Here is a 19,752-nt window from a genome sequence, read left to right on the forward strand (position 1 = left end):
TTTGTGTTTTTATCTGTGTAGGGGGGGGGTGGGGGGTGTTACCTGATTGAGTGAAAAATCTCGGCCGGTTGCTTTGATGCCAGGCACTTTACAGGAAAGAGTGATTTAATGGAAGCTGCCAGACCTCATCAATGTCAGCACTCGTGGTGAGGGGCCCTCCACTCCACCAGTGTTTTATATAAAAGCGCTCGCGATGACAGGCCCTGATGGACAGATGTTTGCTGGTTGTTTTAACCGCGCAGTGAACAGAAGCAGTGATTTCATTCTCTGCGTCTGACTCTAAAAAGAGAAGCTGCGAACCAAAGACGGCCACCCCAACAGGCTCTCCCTCTCCTATTTTAGGGTCTTTATTAATAGCCCTTTTGAATTTTAGCTGAGGCTGATACCATCATTAGGGACGGCCATTCTTAAGGGGAAACCAGCTGGTGAGGTGAAGCTGGAAGAATGAAGACGTAAAGGATGATCTAAGCGGCGCGAGAGGGTGGCAAAGAGTGACGGCCAACCAGCTTCCCTGTGATGTGCAGGAGGCGCCACTTTGTTTTTGAGCTGCAGGATAACGCCAAGCGTCGTCTGTCAACTCCCCGCAGAAAAGCCCACCCTTGCTGTGTCTTCAGTAGATCCGAATTGCATTGGAATTGCATCATTAATAGAGCAGAAATGAGCCCCAGCAACTCCAGGAGAATACATTGACCCCTGAGGGAGACTAGAAACAAGACATTGTTTTTACAGGAGGAATATCTAACTAGAGGTCCCATTACCACATCATCAATATACAGCAGCAAGCGAGGAGAGAGAGGAGCAGGAAGGAGAGGAGGGAATGTAATGGCTTATAGTGCTAATAGCAGTCTGAGCACTCAAGTCCCAAACATTCAGCTGCCTCATCTCATCTGGGCTGTGTAATTGCCCTCCTGGAAGCTGCCACACGAAGAGGCTGCCTTCGTAGTGAAGAGTGGCAGCTGCTGGATGTTGAGGAGCAGACCGAGGTCAGGTCCCCAAGTGGGGCTCTTTGCAGCCACAAGATGTCATAATTAATAGTTATCTGGTGGCCCAGGGGCCAGTTTTGGGTGGGCACACTGGGGGTTGGGCGTATTTGGGTAAACTGAAACTAAACAGAAAGTGACGCCAGATTTATTCTCCACTTAACATAATGTATATTTATCATTGCTTTGCCTGTAGCAGTCTGTGGAGCACCCTCTGTTTTCCAGGGATTATTTTTCCTCTTGTTTGTCTTAAGTTTCCCATCTGTATCTGAATGCACCTAGAGATACAGCGCTGTGGTGTGCCATGGGAACTTTTTAATCTTTGGGGACCAGCGTTCTCCCTTGTTAAGTAAATATACATGAGCTGCTGTGCAAGAAACAAGCTGCGAGCACCTTCACAAAAAAAAAAAAACGTGTTACTTCAGCTTCCTTTTTTCTTCCCATCCTCCTCTTGTTCTCACTAACGTGTCGCCTGGGGGCAAATCTCACTCTGTCTCATCTGCTGCTTAATTTCACTGGAGCGGCCCTCGGTAATGAAGCGCCTTGATGTACATTTGCCAATTTCTGCCTCTGCCACTGCGATATAATTGGGATGTGACTAAGCATGAATACCCAGCACAGGGTTGGTTGACCTCTCGACGACCCTGCGAATAGTGCTTTTGTCATAATGGAGGTATTATCTCACATAATCTGGGAATGGAGAGAGATTGTCTGCAGGGTGCCAGCGATGGAAATGAATTCATGTAGCTCCCCACTCCTGTGCTCCACGGAGGAGGGGGGGAGGATGAAAAAAGTGCGAGATACATTTTTTTACATGCTCGTAATGAAGACATTTTCCTCTTATCTGTTGTTGCTTTGTGTTTATTAGATGAGAGCAGGTTCTGGAAAAAGTAGGGGTGGCTTTTTTTGTCTCGTTGAATTCACAGAGTTTTGAAGCTAGAGAGGATTTCTCTGTATGTGTGCATAAGTGTGTGTGTGTCAGTCATTTCCCTGCGTGGGTGCACTGTGTATTCACATGTTGGTGTGTACGTGTGTCCGTTAATGACCCTGTAAAATGACAAGCAGAGCTGGCAGAGAGAGTACAGCCGCTCGTCAGTGACAGCGAGAAGGTGGAGGAGGCAGCAGAGTTCAGTGGCTGTGAGGTCGCTGGTTGGTGTGACTCACCATGCTGTCATCACAGAGGGACCGAGGCCCCGCAGTGGCCCTCTCTATTCCCACCTGAGAGGCCTGCAAATGGAGGGGCCCGCGCTGTCATTATTTACAGCCTGCAGCTCCTAACCTTGGATTCGGAGCTCATCACTGCGAAGGGAAAATCAGATTGGACTTGACGTGCACCCAAGCCAGTGACCTTGATAAGTGTGAGGTGCCTGCAGCAAGAGGTTAGGGAAGACGAGCTCGGATTTGCGCGGATGTCTGTGTGCGCACGTGTTTGTGTATTTCAGCCAGGTGGAGAGCCAGAGACGTGGTTGAAAGACTGAATCATGACTCAAGATGACACATGGTCGGGCTGTTCATGGACCAAAATACAGAAGGCAAATGTGACTTCACCACTGTTCATTTCACGGGGAATTTAAAGCGAAGTAGAAAACTATAATGGGCTTTTTTTTTTAAAGTTAAAAACACAACTTGATACAACCTTGTTTTCAGAAAAAGCAAGTCAAGACAGTAAATATAATGTGATAAACCAAAAGCTTATCTTGTTTGCAAAAAAGGGCAACATAATAAATGGTGAGTTATGAAATCTTTGATCAGGTTGACTCTAAAAGTTATTCAGTTGTAGGTGCGAGTCCAACGATTGCTTTCTGTGAATGTCATAAAAACCTGTCCGGTAGTTCACAAGATATTTTACTGACCTGGCAGACAAATGAAGACAGGCACAGACAGAACCATTATTGTCCACCTTTGGTTCGTTGCTGCTTACCAAAACAATAGATGAAATTTGATTATACAAAAGAAAAAAGACAAAAACATGCTGCAATCATAGGGCTCCAGCTTGTTAAAGACTGAATGAGGTGCGTTTGTAAAATCTAAATTGTAAATTTATTTTGAAAATTGCTTTCCTTTAGGATCGGGCTGGCATGTGTGGCAAGTGCACAATTCAGCAGCCAGTAACTGTGATTATACGCATATCTAATGAGGCATCATAGATGACGAACAAAATGTTTAGGCTTTGGAATACGATGATTCCATTTGTGATGTTTTTTATTTTTATTTTTAGAAAAAAATCTTTGTTTTAGCAATACAGTGCAGAAGCACCTAATGGTAAAACAGCAGCTTCTTGCTGTAAAGGAGTCTGGGGGCTGAACTGGTCTGTGCTCAGTTCAGAACACTAGTGGTACGTAATTGGACCAAATAAAAACTAAAAGCAGCAAAAAAATAAAAGTGTACATTTTTAGAAGTCTTGCTTCAACATCATATTGATCAAGAGTTAAAATAAAACAAATACACAGTTGTTGTGTTTTAAAATGAGTTAGTAATTGAACACAGGAGTAAACAAACCTCTGTCACAACTACTTTTAAACACATTGCTGACTTCAAATATAAAATGCGGCCTTATTTTTACAGAAAAATATTCCCTAGTTTTAATTTTCATGTAGTCATTAAATGTTTCTTGTACTGCAGACACTATCCCTGTTTTTGTATTTAGTTATAGATCTAATATTTATTATCTCCGTGTGTTTTATGCTATTTTTAGGTTAAAATGTCTTTATATGGATATTATACTGTGTTTAGTTTTAGATTTTTAGGCAGAAATGCTGAAATCTACCCTCATTAGCAGTTTGTTTAACAAGCAACCTTGGACTGGAAATTAATGTTCGCTTTGTTTTAAATAATGAATCGTTTCTGTTCTGTTTTTATGTGTTTTTTTTCCTTTGAGTTGCTTATCCAAAGACCAGATTTGGGGTGGGGGGGAGTAGAATAACGAGGGACAACGGGACGAGCGATGATGAAAATGCACTTTTCTTCCCGCGCCAAGATGCTATTTGGTCGTGTGAAATGATTAATTTCACACGTATACAGGTCATCTCCAAAAGCAGCAACATCTCATTCACAAGGGGGCCGCCGTCAGCAACAAAGCAGGAGGCAGCAATAAAATAAGCAAACAGCAGCACGTACTGCACGTCAATAAATCTTTGGAGGTTAAACCTGAGCACTGTAGAATTTGAGCANNNCCCTCGTTCTCTTTCGTCAGGTAAAAGTCACCGAGTACATCAACACTGTCGAGACCCCCCTCCACATTAAAAAAAAAAGAGAGCAGTTCGGGGAGTGTCCTGTGGCAGCGGGTGCGTACTCACACACAGCCTGTGTTTGCATAAGAAGGATGAAGCCTTAAATTATTGGGTTTGTGTAAATAAGGAGATGAGACTGTTTTTAGCACACAGGCAGGAAGGAGGAGTGCTTGGATGAGAATAGTCGCTCTGTGTGTGCTGCGGAGTTGGGTTTTGGGTTGTTTACGACAGCTCGCAGCTCTCATATATCACAAGCAGTATGTTTGCTGTGAAGCTACAGTTTGGATGCCATCTGCCTTCGCCGAACTTGACCCCTCGAACAGACTTATATTTGTAAACGGAGCTCTCTGTAACTGTCTTTATTTTTCTCTTTCCTAGTGGATGATCCAGGAACCACATAAGGTGGCTACCTTCTTCGGGTGCATTGGCAAGGACCACTTCGGGGAGATTCTGAAGAAGAAGGCCGAAGAAGCCCACGTTGACGCGCATTACTACGAGCAGAACGAGGAGCCGACTGGTACCTGTGCAGCCTGCATTACAGGAGACAATAGGTTAATATCCTTCTTAAACCCTTACGATTTCTGAAGGGATTTTGGCACCCGTAATTGTCCCGGACCAAGAAACAACCTTTTGTTTTTTTTAACCTTTTTAGGTATTCGATTTCTCTGGAAGTCATAACAGGGAATCACTGCTATGTTCACACTTCGTAAGGAAGAAAAAGAACAGCTTGAGCTTGTTTTCCGAGGGCCCCACTCAGTCTCTGCAGCCCCAGCGAGTTGTCATCCATCTATAGGCTGACAGTAGCAATGTGTCAGAGATTCCTGGGCAATCCCGGTTCTCACCTGTCAGCCTTCTCGCCTGTAAAAAAAAAAAAAAAAAAAAGGGGCTTTAGCGTCTCTGGCGACTCTCACTCTAGCATCATCATCAACACATCTGAGACAGCAGAGGTCAAACTCTGCGCTGATACACACAAATATCACTAACATTAAAGGCTGCAGTTCATGATAGGCCAGGCGTCGATCAATAACCACCTTCTCTAAACACTCCTCTCCTCTGCAGCCTTTTATCCACACGGATACTGCGGTTGTCAGTCAGTCAGCCGCTGGACCCTGACCACCCTGGGAGGCAGCCCCCGTGAATAGTCTTAGTGGGCTTGTTTGATGTGGGCTCTGACACCTGAAAAGGTCAGGTGCCGTGCTCAGGGAGGCGAACTCTGTAATATTTCTTACAGGTGTTTAACCGACAGCTCAGGAGGCTGGAGGAAAGGTCGTTGGCGGGGCGAGATTGGAAAAGTGATGGCTTTGAAGGAACGGGAGCAAACATGTCACAGCCTCTCAGGTTATTAGTGGAAGTCATCAAAAAAAAACAAAAAAATCCCACCTACTCAAATCTAAGAGTTTGAGTTCCAGTCTTTAAAAGAAATATGCATGTTAAACCACATTAAAAAGCCCCTTTTTTTCTCTAGTTTTCCACGTGCAATCAAAGGTACAATCAGTCAGTCCCTCCAGGATCTCAGACTTTTGCGTGATTGCTGCCCAAAATTTTGCATCCACTTTTTTGAACTTAAAAAAAAAAAGAAGCCCTAATAGCTTCATAAAACTAATTAAAATTAATTTAATTAAGCATAATATTTCATAATAAGTTTTATGTGCTGATTACAATCACTTGAGCGCTGGCCAGTCTCTGTTGGAGGACATTCAGCTGTCAAAACGAAATCATTTCCATCAAAGTTACACGGAGATGTTATTGTGGAGCTCGATGCTTGATTTTTTTATTTCACTTTTTTCCTCCGCCGATGTCCTTAAAGAATAAATATGCAGTAATTTAAACTTTATTGCATAGCATCAAACAGCTTATTTCCTGAGGTAAGCGTATGACGATAAATGCCATCTTTGACTCAAAAAAAAAAAAAAAAAAAGAAAAATTATTGTTGTGGCACCCAGTCCAGTCAGGTCTCAGACTCGCTGTCTATAGCAGGCAAACTATAGGATTTTTATTCCACAGAGTAGGTATTTTATTTAGCTTTAAAATACTACACAAAACAGTTTGGATAAGAATAATTATTTTCTATGATAAGAACTATGAAAATAGCTTGAAGGTTTCAAGTTTGTCTTTAATTTTAGTTTTGTTCTAACATTTTTCTTTGTTTTGGATTGAGTTTCTGCTGCTTAACTGTGCCACCAAGTGGTTTCCCTAATGACATATGGAGTACCTTTATGTACAAATTAAAGACAGTTGTGTTTCACCTAAATGCACTTTATAGTTTGACTTTACAAAACTGAGGAGAGGAATATTGTCCTTTTCACTGTCCAGGTACACATTTTTATGCACGAAACGCACAAAAAGCTTACAAATGTTCATGTTTTGTCTTAAAAGTACATGTGAGATGTCAAGTTGATGAATGAACTGGTTGATCAGTTTATTAATCAATATTGTGAGTGAGAGGGTGAATTGTTGTTTGTCTCGCTCGTCTCTATGTGTCCCTGTGATGGACTTGCGACCGGTCCAGGGTGTCCCCCACCTCTTGCACAGTGACTGCTGAAGATGGGCACCAGCTCACCACGACCAGTGAAGGAAAAGCTGGTTAAAAAAATTGGACGGATGGATGTTTGTTCATTTATTCTTTTATTTTCAGATACGCTGTATAGGCTGCGGCGCATTTATAAAACAATTATTGATGGATCTCGATGCATCCACAATCAAGCTGCCCAATATTTTGAAGATTTATCCTCATCACAGTGTCAGTGAGCACAACATCACTATCACAGAGGACGGCTTGGACTGCAATGAACCATAGGCCGTTTACATTTCAAGTTCCAAGCATTCTTGTTCTGTTGCTAATAATGTATTTGGTTAATCCAACGGACCCTCACTGACCTTGATGCCCACATCTGGTTTATATGATAGTGATGACAGAAGAGTGAGGAAAATGTGGGTGTATATCAACTGATATCTCAAGTTTTTACTATTATTGTGCGGCCCTAATCCGTAATCACACTTCAAATAAAACCGTGCGCATAGATTCTCTCAGACTGCAGTGTAAGACTTTTCATCCAGATAAGATAATGGTAACGAAATGAAGAAGAGGAGTCAAAATGCTGAGTACAATGACAAGGGTCTGTGGCAGTACCTGTCCATGCATCACATGCTAGAGCTATCTGACCTGCTTTTTTTAGTGTTTCCACAACTTCTTTTTGGTCCTGTTGTAAAGTGTAGGCATGGCTGTGATGATTGTGTTCTACTGTAGCTCCAAAGCGTAAAACATGGAGCCCAACTCAGGTTTTCAACCACTGAATGTGGACACAAATCCTTTGCAACCAAAGTTACAACGGACTTCGTAATTCACTTTGCCTTTTCCAAGTTAGGTGGATATTTTTGATGTCCCCCTGTTTGATACGCTCATTAGCAGCTAGCAGATAACAGCGATTGTTTTTATTTATTTATTTCTCTTTGAGGTGGAATCTAGTGTGGCTCTTGTAAAAGTCGTTTTTCCCCTTTGGCTTCATAAAAGCCGAAACTCTATCAACCACTGGTTTTCACAGCAGAAGGAGTTCTCTTTCCAGTGGTGTCCAATCCTGGTCCTGGAGGGCCACTATCCTGCATGTTTTAGTTGTTTCCCTGCTCTTCAGCAGGTCTTCAAGTTCTACAGAAGCCTGTTAATCACTCAGTCATTCAAATCAGGTGTGTCAAAGCTGAGAAACGCCTAAAACGCGCAGGATAGTGGCCCTCCAGGACCAGGATTGGACACCGCACCATAAACAGTCTAGTGCTCCATTTCTGTTCCACCTTTTGTGTTCCTCAACATCTTTCTATTAACATTAATTACCTATCAATTTTAAAATTGATTCCGAATCGTTCAAGCCCGCATCTCGATGCATCAGAAAATGGATTATAACCTCCCACCTTTATTGGATGGCATGTTTTTTTTTTTTTTTTTTTTAAAGGATTTGATTTTTCAGCATTTTTCTTTTGAATGGGTAACACTGGGCCCTTTTGGTGTGGCCTTTTTAAATGTATCATATCATCAGATCTGTTTGTTCTTTCACAGTGCTCCTCTGTGCTCATATCTGTCAGACTCCCTGGGTAATGACATTCGTTTTGCCTGTCATGTTTGTCCCAACCTTTGAGTCCATTACCGCAGCTCAGGTCAAACGCAGTCCCCGTCCTGCTGTCACACCGAAGCCTTTGTCATCACACTCTGATCAGCTTAGCACACTTCTGCTCTGCTCTCAGACACCAACCGTGGCCAGCAGCTTTTTCTTGCCTTATGAGAAGAGACTCCTTCCAACACCCTCGTATGGTCGCCTAACAGTTTCCCCTTAAGTAGCTATGATGGGTGCACTCATTTTGATGGCCGCTCATAAAGAGAAGGAACATGAGGACGGGGTAATGAGCTATGTTAAGATAATGCCACCTGCTTCAATCTCCCACTACTCACTACTCAACTAAAGTGCTCATTTAGTAATGCGGTTTTGTTGTTTTTCAACCCTCGTTAACAATGAGCCACTTCTGCGGCTGATATGATTATATGAATAATTTCAAGGTAGCCTATTGTTTATCTCAAATATCTTATTTTAATGTCTGATGTTTGCAGAATAAAGACATCCAGATGACTTTATTTCATTGTGGTTTAGGCACTCAAAGAAGATATTATCATCCTTTTCATATCACAAAAACAAAGGAAATTCTGCAGCCTTTGTGAGGTTTTTTTTTAAAGATGTTTTTGAGACAAAATTAAGATGGATGATAAGGGAGGCAGAAGATTTATGGGGTCTGTCTCGGCAGGTCCCTTGTTGCTAACCTGGCAGCGGCAAACTGCTACAAAAAGGAAAAACACCTGGACTTGGACAGCAACTGGGAGCTGGTGGAGAAAGCCAAAGTCTATTATATTGCGGTAAGTGAGACCCTCTACACTCGGAATGACTGTTCCCAAACTCTGTTAGCCAGAGGAGGACAAAATGTTAAGAGGCTTTATTCAGGAAATGCCTCAGCACGCCTTCTGCATTGTCAATATATCCATTCATCCTTTGTTGAATAAAATGAGCTCTGTTACCTATTGAGACAATACAGCTCCATTTTCCCTATTTTCCCCTCGTCTTTGTGCACGAAGCTGCAGCACAGTGTGAAATTGTTCTACATGTAATGTATTCATTCATTTCTTTTAACATGAAGACAAGCCAACAGGTGCTGCCAAAGTGTGAAAATTGATTATTCAAGTTCATTCGGCTTTGCCCCCTCCTACACAATCTTCGGCTCGCAGACAAAACACGCGCACAGATTGAGGGGGACAGATGTGTGCCGAGACATTTGCACACACTCGGCCTGCACCGCTGAGGTAATGTCTTCACTCGCAGCTTCAGAGAAGGATGGACGACCGCGCTCAAGTTTCACCATTTGGGATTAGATCTAATTTTGGCGGTTCAACAGTCCCCCTCATCTCCAGTCAAAGTGATAGCCCTGAAATTGCGCTGCATTCCACGTCTTTAAGCAGTTCATTATTGGTATAAATCAGCGTTACAGCCTGGTCATCAACACAATCCTTGGGATACTGTCCCAAGTGAAATTCACAATGCTCCCCCTGTTGTCCACAAGCCATCCACGCATCATAAATTGGACCATCGAGCTGTAATGATGGTAGTTTCATGACTAACCGTCTAGTCGTGGAAGAAAACACCTAACATAAATAACATAAAATACTGTTAGTGCTTGAGCCAAATGGCAGATCAGTCCGTCCATCCTCGGGAGTTTGTGTGGTCTCATTTTTTTTTAGCCTCTGCTTCACATTAGCAAACATGGCACATCCTCTGCAAATTGGCAGTTGGGTTTTGCCCACATCCGACAGTCTTGTGCACAGGGAAAAGCTTCCGTGGGATTCGAGGGGGGAGTTAGAAGGGCCACAAATGGGTGTTTGTCAGTGCTTGGAATCTAAAACTCGACGCTCAGTGTCCCTCCTGGGCCTCTTTGTCAAAACAAGGAGGGATCGTTCGCTTTATTAGAGTTCCATTCGCACTTTTAAACTGCTTATCCAGATCCACCGCCACAGCTATTCCCGCTTAATACTGTGTGTCGTGTCTAGACCGACATACACTAAGGCCTTCTGGCTCCATTAACCTTGTCGAGAGCACTTAAGCGTATTTACCAAATTTACAGCCAGATTGTAAATTTTTCACTCTCCCTGAACTAACCTTTCTTGTGTGTTACTGAGCTCGGTTGATTATTTTTTATTAAACTGCTGCTGGGTGGTTTATGCGGTCATGTACACTCTGATCTGTAGATTTAATTACCAAAACGTGCACATGTGTTTATGTTAGCATGTTATTCGCTCGCACATGTGTGCGCGGGGTTGTCGGAGCGTGCGTTCGTGTTAAGGAGCTGATTGATGATTCCTGGCAGAGGCTCTCAAGGTGCCTGCATTCGATGTGGTGTGATTGGATGAAAACAGAATTATTAGAGAGCTCTTGCAGCCAGACTGGCTCATCCAGCAGCAGCAGCGGCGGCGGCAGAGCTGGTGGCAGACGCAGAGCAGGGAGGCAGCATTGCCATTTCTCACAAAGAGAGAGAATGTTGAACTCCTGCCAAATGTTTAATGGCAGGCTGTTGCTAGGAAATCTAGGTCCATAGGCAAATCATTGCACAAAGACCAATAACAAAGGCGAGGAGAAGGAATGGCTTAACGCATTTTAGGCACATCTCTTTCTTTCTTTTTCGTTTTGTTTTTATTTTTTTTTTCAAATGCCGTCACTGCTGTAGTGATGTGTGCAGTTATTTCTCACCCTGACGATTGTAAACATCAGAAACGGAGGTATTGTAGGACGAGAAAATGAGTGACTCTAATTGGTGAGGGTGATTTGTGCACGCTGGCCCAGTTAGCCCCCCCCCCCTTATTTTGCTCCCACTTTCCTTCCATCCCCATCCCCCTCTTGGCCTTCTGTGGACACCTCCTCCTCCTCCTCTCCCTTTTGCTGTCTTCTTTGCCTCTCTCTTCCTCTAGTCTCTCAGACACACACATAACATTTGCTGTTAAACACTCCCAGCATGCACGCACACATTCTGCAGCATACCACTGGCTTGTTTTTCTTGCCACCGAGCGCTTTGCCCTGTAATTTGATCTCCGCTGCTTGATGCATCCTCCATGATGCCACTTTGAATTAACCTATGTCTCCACAGCTCTCCTTGATCCCCGGCTAATCAAATGGCCTCGACAAACTCGCTCCATTTACATTTAAGAATAGAAAAGGGACTCCATCCCACGGCCGCGCGCAATGTAACTAACAGAAATAGAGAAGAGGAACGAGACAATTGACTGTGAAAAGGCCTGTTAATGACTGGGCACAGATGGTCAGAAAATAACCCAAGGATAGACGAGGAGACACTTGCCTCTGCCAACTGGCCTGGTGCACAAAACTCAACCAATGAGGCACAGGCTGCACTGTAGTTGGGTCACAAATCTGATCACAGCTGTTCATTTGAGCCCTACGTTAGGAGTGCAGTCACCGTTAGCTCGCAAGTGGTTAGCCACGCCCGAGGAGGACTAGCTCGCTGACTTTTTTTCTTTTTTTTGGGCTTTCTTTTCTTCAAACAGCGCGTAGTAAGTTGAACCAGGATGCCTCACACTGTTAACACTGGCACACTGTATATAGCATTAATTGGCAGCTGTATTCTTGCCCTCACTGCAGGGGAAAGCGGAGTTCAGCTTCAGTCACTGTAGCATAATATGCATGGGGGGGGGGCAAGAAAGAAAAGCGCAGCACTGGCACCACAAGCAGAACGTCAGCCTGCTTAAACCCCAGAGTGGCACACACACACACACACACACACACACACACACAGAGTTACTCCACCCCAGCAGCCCTCTTCATTTTGCAGCCAAAAACGCAAAGCAAAAGGTTTTCCACACACACACACATACACACACACATCTGACACCTCATCAGCCAGCCGAAGGGCTGATTAGCACAGAGGTGACTGCGGCTGTGTCTGCGTCCAACTCAGAGGACCACACTGTCCTCACGTTGACCTTGAGACTCTTTCTCTTCTTCATCTTCCACTGTCCTTCTGCTCTCCCTCTCACCACTGTTCTTTATCTCTAATGTTCCTCCTCTCTCCTCTCTCTCTCTCTCTCTCTCTCTGTCATACCTCTTTTTTTTTTTTTTTTTTTTTTTCCATTTCCCTCTCTCCTCTCTGTACTGCACCACTCTGCACTGGCCCTGTCCTTCCACATAGCCAGGGAGGGATCACGAGGCAAAATGCAGGCATGGGAAAGAAAGAGGGAGGGGAGGATGAGGGAAGTGGAGGGTTAGGAAAAAAAAAAAAAAAAAAAAAAAACTGGCAGGCTCCCCCTTTGTCTGCAGGCGATCAGTTACAGTCTTGGTTGCCGATGAAATTTAATCCTCACCGCATTTACATGCCAAGTTTGACTTCTGGCAAGCCTTATTAAATAGATTTGTAAATCATTTCATCTTGATTAGAATCTCTTCTCCAGGGATCATCTTTTTTTTTTTTGCCTTGCTTGTCTTTTTGTTATGTGTACAGTCTGCGCTTATTGGTGTTAAGATGTGAAAGTTAACCTTTATTTTTTGTTGCGGTGCGACCGAATATAGGCGGTAGAATTTCGGGGACAAAGAGCAATGGGTGCCAAATCCCGTCTGTCACCAGCCAAGCCACTGTGTCAGCATGTCTCTCATCTCTAGAGGTCATGTTGGCGGCCAGGCAACTGCTCTGATTTGCCTCCTCTTTATTAGGCTGACACCACAGACTCTTTAGCATGGAACAATGTCATTTCAAATTGCGCCTAATCAGATGGGATTCTGTAATTGCCAGCAAACATCTTATGAATATGAATTCATTATTGTTCAATTACAAGTCGACTGGATCATATTCATTGGGTTTTTCTTTTTTTTTTTTTTTTTTTTCTCCTCCCGATAGCCCGGGCCAATTATAGGATTCCAATCTTGAGGCAATCAAGTGATGAGGGTGAGGTGTTTAGTGTTTGCTGTCACTATATAATTCTCTCGAATGTTAAACATGCATCTGGGAGGGCTGTATTTGTCAGAAGGCTGCGTGTGGAGGTGCACCTGCCTAATTGAGTGGTAATGAGCTGTCATGAGCGCGGGGCTCGGTGATTGGCTCTTGGCGGGGCGTCCTGTGCCAGTGGGACGTATAGGCTGGCCCGGCCCTGCTGGAGGATCAGCCAGCCCCTCGGCCCTGCAGGCCTGAGTGGGCGGAGTGCGGTAAATCAAGGTGGAGAGGCCGATGACGCCTTGCTGTGGAGACATCCTGTGGCTTTCACTCGTCTATGGATTTTATTTAGTTTGTTTACAATTATCCATACTCCATATTTAGTTTTACTTCTTCATGGCAGAGCTGGAACATATTTTTTGATGTTTAGCTTAAACAAAAATAATGTGTTGCACTGATTACTCTATTAAAAGTAACATTTTTGTAATATATTTCAACCCATATGTACTAAATATAATTATGTATATCTATGCAGATGACTTTTTTGGTCTTTTTATTCTTTTTTACTAAAAGTTGATTTTTTTTTGTCACCAATTCTCTCTTTGATTAGGGCAAAGCCTACATTTGCAATCAAGGTAATCAACATAATTGCCAAAAAGCCATTTCTTTTTTTTTTCCTCTCGTTTTTTTTTGCACTTTTATATCAACAATCAATGCAGACACACTCAGCCAACAATGTAAGAATAACATGCTTCCCTAAGGCAAGACCACAAAGGTTGTGAGCCTTTCTAAAATTACATCTGAACAAGTAGAAAAAAAAATCTCTTGGTCTATTTATGTGGTTTAAAAAGGACAAAAATTGAGTTGAAGAGACACAGGAAGATGATAATATTTTTTTTTCATAGTTAAAATGGTCAGTGTAAAGCAACATTTATATTCCTGTGGATCTTATCAGGCATCAGACAACTTTGTCATTTACTGCTAAGACTAATGTCAAGACAAAATGTAACTTTTATCCACCCATATATATATATATATATATACTAGCTGCATTTGTTTTGCCTGATGATGTGTTGCTTAGGGGGGGTCTCTCATTGGGCTGCGACTGTTGCCGACCAGTCGGGGACTCAAAATTGTGAAAAAAATTGCAAGAAAAGCTAATTTTATGTTGTAGCTTCACTGAATATTGAGTGTTTGCGACCAGCAAATCGTGTAGCTAGGATTTGTGCGGCCAATTTTTAAAATTCAAGTCCTAATTTTGTTCTCCCAGCTTGCAAAACTATAATCTAGGCCGTGCACATTATTTTGTTGTCTGCCTTTGCCCACATTGTGTGCACCTTGGCATGCAGACGTCATTACTTTTACAATTCAATACACTGTAGTACACCTTTGAAACGAGGATATGCAGATTAGGACCAGGATTTAAATGATTATTATTTATCCTCAGCTTGGTGTTAAACCTGGACCTTCAGGGAGGTAGCCTCGGATGTTTTCTGTCATTGGAGAGCTGCTGATGAGGTGTCAAAGCACAGCTGTGGCTCTAGAAGTTACAGAACCCAGACTGAAAAGGGTTCAAGATGTCTGCGACTTTTCCAAATAGAAGTTGTCATACAAATTTCTTTTAAACATGCTCAAAGTTCAAGCGGCGAGACTGTGAGCCTCTGCGACTTACGTGAGGAAAACTCTTGTGAACCTTTTGAAACATTTGGGAGACTCCCTTGCAAACGCTGGTTGCAAACCTGTCGCCAACAGCTGCAGCCCAGTGAGATGCTACTTTTAGTTCATCACGCAGAGACAGAAAACGGTGCTCACACAGATTCCTCAACACTATCTTGTAGGAAAGTTCCAGTTCTGTCTTAAGTATCAGATCAGGACACTAATCAAAACATCATTTAGATTTTATTAGTATTATAGTCACTGGGTACATCTTAGCTCTTGAAGTCTGGTGGTTTTTTTTGTTCGGGATGATGTAATATGACTTCCTGTTAGCTGTGCTGTGGTGCAGCTGATGGCTGAAACAGAAAACAAGAAGAAGCCTAACAGGAAATGCGCAGCACCTATGTTTGTGTTAAATATTTTTCAGCACTCTGTGTTTTACTTGCTGCAGGCAGCCAGCGCTCAGAGCGCTCTCTCAAAAAAACCACAAGCCTAGTCGAACTAGCAGCTACCCAAAAAACAAAAACATAAATAAAGCAATTTTTTTTTAGTTAAAACAACTCTGGTCTCATAAAGTTGAGACAGTTCGAATAATTATGTGGATTTTTTTTTTTTTTTAAATCCAGCTTAAATTGTTGTTTTCTTTGGCACCAAGTTTTTTTTTTTTTTTTTTTTTCTGCAAAGGACGTTTATTGTGCAGGAAGTGCGCAGCCACTAGTCAATGATTCACAGTACAATGGGTGCGTCTTACCAGCCTGACACGAGTGTTTTCTTGGTTGAGAAGAGATTGTGCCAAAGTAAACACCTTTCTGAGGCCAAAGTGAATCCACTTATTGTGAAGAAGTAAATGAATTATTTTGGGCACATTTCTCGTGCACACTGGCACCATTGAGCTTGTTTTCTTCCCAGCTATTGCAGGAAATTACTGTCGGGGACGTTGAAGTCTTATAAATAACAGCACAGAACGTAAAATATTGTCAGGAAAATGCACTGAGCATAAAAAATGAAATGGCATATTTTCTAGATTGATTCATTTTGCACTTTGAAACCGCAAAAGGCAACATAACACAGTTGCCTACATCATTTATTTGTTTAACTTGAGTGTAAACACCAAGTTTTGGAGGAGCAAAAATGGCCGGAGTTGTTTACATGATGTCAAAGTTCATCTCGTTCCATTAAGGAGGAAAGTTCTCATGCTGCGTAGCGTCTATTTCTGCAGGGATTTTGTGATTTTTTTTTTTTTTAAATTTATTTATTTTTTGTTTGTCATTCCTCTTTGTTAGAGAGTAGTGTGTGGAAACACAAAGTTGGCAGGGCTGAGCTGGATTTTATTTCGGGAGGCTTTATTTACAATTATTAATTGGAACATTTTTATTTGGACTCTGGTAGGTTTCCAGACCGGAGCCCGTATTGCTTTACCAGCATGCTTGCGACTCCTCCTCCCACACCCACATTTACCTTGTAAAAGCATATTTTTTTTCCTCCTGCAGCGGGGGGAAAACACCATGTCCTTTCACCCCAGATTACTGTGTGCATCTGCTCCACCAACAGCAGCGGCAGCTCTGCTTTCTGCTGGATGAAATAGTTCAGACTTAATGATATTTCTGCTCGCCGTCACCTTGGTCCCCCCCCCCACCACCACCACCACCTCAACTCGCTCCCTCGGCTTCAAAGCCTCCGGCATATGTGTGCCTCTTTATTCATGAGACCAAGTTGTAAAACACTGAATAATGTTTCAGTGCTACAGTGGGAGTTTGTGGCCGTTTGTGTGGGTTCCACGGCTTAATTGAATAGCCTGAGTAATTATTTGTCAAGTAATGCTGAGCAGAAAATAAATAGCCACTTTGCGGCTGTGAATTGTGCCTGATAGCCATGTGTTGATACTCTCACCAGGGAGAGTAAAAACCTGCTCTACTGGCTAAGTATCTGATTAAGATTCACATGATGGAACCACAGACACTTTAGAGTAGCGCGTCTCCTGGGCAAAGATGGTGAGCGGAGTTAACTGTCAGACGGCGTTACATGATCACACAGGAGCAGAAAGCTTTGACTTAATAATGATTTCTGGAATATTCTCATCAAAAGCGATCCGTAACACCGGATTTCCAGAGCAGCACGGGCGCGGGGAGTTCGTGAAAATACTTTAATTTGAATGACTCGAAGATTTGAAAGCGCATGAATTTTAGATAAAGTGTTTTAAACTGCTTGAAACTCTAACTACTGTCTAATTCAATAGTTTTTCTTCCAGAAAGAGACTAGATGACTCCTCAAGCTTCACCTCTTCCTAGATCCTGTAAGTGGGGCGTTATTATAGCTTTAATTTTTGGGTTTCTATAAAAAAAAACAACTCAGAAATTGTTTTTTAAAGACTAATGCTTTAATACTGCCTACATAGAAACAAATTCTATCAGTATAAAAGGCGCTAGCATTCCTTGAAGGAATGTATATCACCTGCCGCCTTTTAATGTTTGACTGCGATCGTCTTGTAATGAGATGCCACGCTCAGAGTACTTGATGTGGATGACTCTCAGCTACTACCACAGCAAATCTTAGCTCAATATCTGTAAAATTAACTGAGTTATAAACATTTTTATGTTTGCTAACAACAATTAGCTGTGGTTAATCGGTTGTAGACGCAGTGATTACTTTCTGAAAATGATACTAAAATCTGTCCAGTGGTCCATGAGATATTTTGCTAACACTACAGACAAACAAACACATGCACTCAGTCATGGTCAAAAAATATTATTGCCTTTTACCCGCGTTGGTGGGCGCTAATTGGGTCGTTTGGCTGAAGACGCTTTCGTGTAAACACAGAGAAGTCACACATCCTGAAACGTTGTTATGTTTGCGTTAACATTTCTGGATCTTCTGTAGATAATATCTCCTAGTTTCATAACATCAGAGCTAACATGAAACCACAGCACTCGTAGATGCATTTGCTCTACATTTGCTGAAGGAAGCTGATCTCTTTGCGTCGACACAAACTGTTTAAAACCGCGATAAGCTGCTGGAAAAGTTTAAATTCACCTTTAAAGTGCCTGAATTTCGAGTCTGGTGGTGGTGTGAGAACCCTGTAGATACTGTCGTCTCAGAATTGTCCTTTTCCAAGGCTTTATTCTTCTATTTATTTTGATGAAATTTAGTTTATTTGTTATAAGACAGCACATAACTTCCTGCTGCCAGTTTGGCCTCGATCCATTGTAAACTGATGCATTGTCATTTTTTTCCTTTCTCTTTTTGAAGGGTGGCAGCGACTTCTGAGGAGAATATGAAACAGTTTATCATTTTAAAGATTATTTTTCGCATTCTGCGCCAAATTACTCATTGTTCATGATGAGTCTGTCTGATATTATATTCTGTGACTTTGTTAAAATTTTTGTTACGATACGTCTTAACATTCGGAAATGTGAAATCTTTTAGTTGGTCATCATTCAGCTTTTCAGCAGTTTGGTTTTTAAACAAATCTCTGTAAGGCTAATATAACTTTCATACACTACGGAGCTGCCATCTTGTTGTAGTAAAAAAAATGTGTAGCAACCAAGGTGCCGTAATTCTGCTACATTTTTACAAATCTTAAATCCTAAAAATCTCCTTATTGACATTAACAGTTATACAATCAAAATATTCACATTTGAATCATTGTCTCCACTGCAAACAATACAGGATTTGTATTTTTTTAAGCTACAGCAAGTCATAAGATGGGAGTCTAGTAGATCTGGGGGCTCTGTGTAAGTAGTTTCCCCTCTTTTTTTCCATTATTTTTGTTACGCTAGTCTAACTAAGCTAGGCTACATTGATTAAAAACACATAAAAATAAAAAAACTTTTTCAAAGTACAATCATACTTTAGTTTAGTTGTGGCAAATGATTTTAACCACTTAGTTTTTAGAATTGTAAACATGCGTAAAGAAAACATTGGATGTACATCTGCAACTGATTAGATTTGGCAGACAACCCGACTCAAGATGGCCGCCACAGCCAACTGAGCTTAAAAACACAACAGAAGCCCTAACTCAGTCAGTTTTACAGATATCCAACTAAAGTTTGGAGAAGTAGCAGCTAAGCTTCGACCCCAGTGCTCACTTTGAGCACATTGTGCAACATCTGTACCTAAAAATTTGACATTACCTCTTGGAATCAATCCTGTTTGTTCGCAAAACATCCCATAAACCATTGGATAGAAGTCAGTGAAACGGACTGGTTGTATGGCTACAACTGATTAACTTCTGGAGTCGGTCCAATTTAAGATAGCCAACAGAAAAATGACTATAACTCAGTCAGTTTTGAAGATACTGAGCTAAACTTATATGCGGTAGCAGCTGACAACACGTGCACTCATCGTGACACCTCACAATGTTTCCTGAGATTACCCAGAAGGCTTTTCTGAGGGTTTATTCAAAACAGCTACAACTGTGTTGGTTCTCAGTATGAGATGATCTTAGTCTAAAATGCTGGGATGAAAGGAGTGGCAGATTAAATTCTCTACATTTTTTTGTTTTGTTTTAATTTAGTAAAATAAATAAACCGGTTTTTAGTATAAGCAGCAACAGTACAAAGTTCTTTTTTTTTCCTGCGTTTCATTAAGCTTGCCTGTGTTGAGCACATGCAGTGGGGAAGTCTGTATTTTTCATACATGGTTCCACTCAAACATGGGCTACTACTTTGACCTTATCTATTGTTTCTCAAGTGTATATTGTAAGCAGCTTTGCAGGCTTTATAAAGACTTAGCCGACAGGGCTGCCGTTGCTCTAGTGGAACATTTGGACCTCTGGCAAGTGTCAGATTTTCAGCTACACATTAAATCTCTTAACCCAGTTCTTCCCCCTCCCTCCCTGTCCTTCTTTCTCTTCCTCTTTCCCTTTCTCTCTCTCTCTCTCTGCAATGCTAACAAGCTGGCTGTGATTTATTTTTCATGTGTGGCATTGG

At 42.1% G+C, this 19,752-nt stretch overlaps 1 protein-coding gene across 6 annotated transcripts in view; it reads left to right on the forward strand.

Annotated features, from left to right (window-relative positions):
- adkb (adenosine kinase b) overlaps nucleotides 1-19,752 on the forward strand; it is a 138,180-nt gene that overhangs the window by 42,772 nt on the left and 75,656 nt on the right. For all 6 annotated transcript variants that reach the window (XM_025010756.2, XM_017438791.3, XM_017438799.3 and 3 more), the window contains 2 exons: nucleotides 4,589-4,761; nucleotides 8,996-9,104. In XM_025010756.2, the coding sequence (XP_024866524.1) occupies nucleotides 4,589-4,761; nucleotides 8,996-9,104 (282 nt within the window). The remainder of the gene's footprint in view (nucleotides 1-4,588; nucleotides 4,762-8,995; nucleotides 9,105-19,752) is intronic.

The sequence above is a fragment of the Kryptolebias marmoratus genome, linkage group LG17 (assembly GCF_001649575.2).
Source record: "Kryptolebias marmoratus isolate JLee-2015 linkage group LG17, ASM164957v2, whole genome shotgun sequence".
Taxonomy (NCBI): Eukaryota; Metazoa; Chordata; class Actinopteri; order Cyprinodontiformes; family Rivulidae; genus Kryptolebias; species Kryptolebias marmoratus.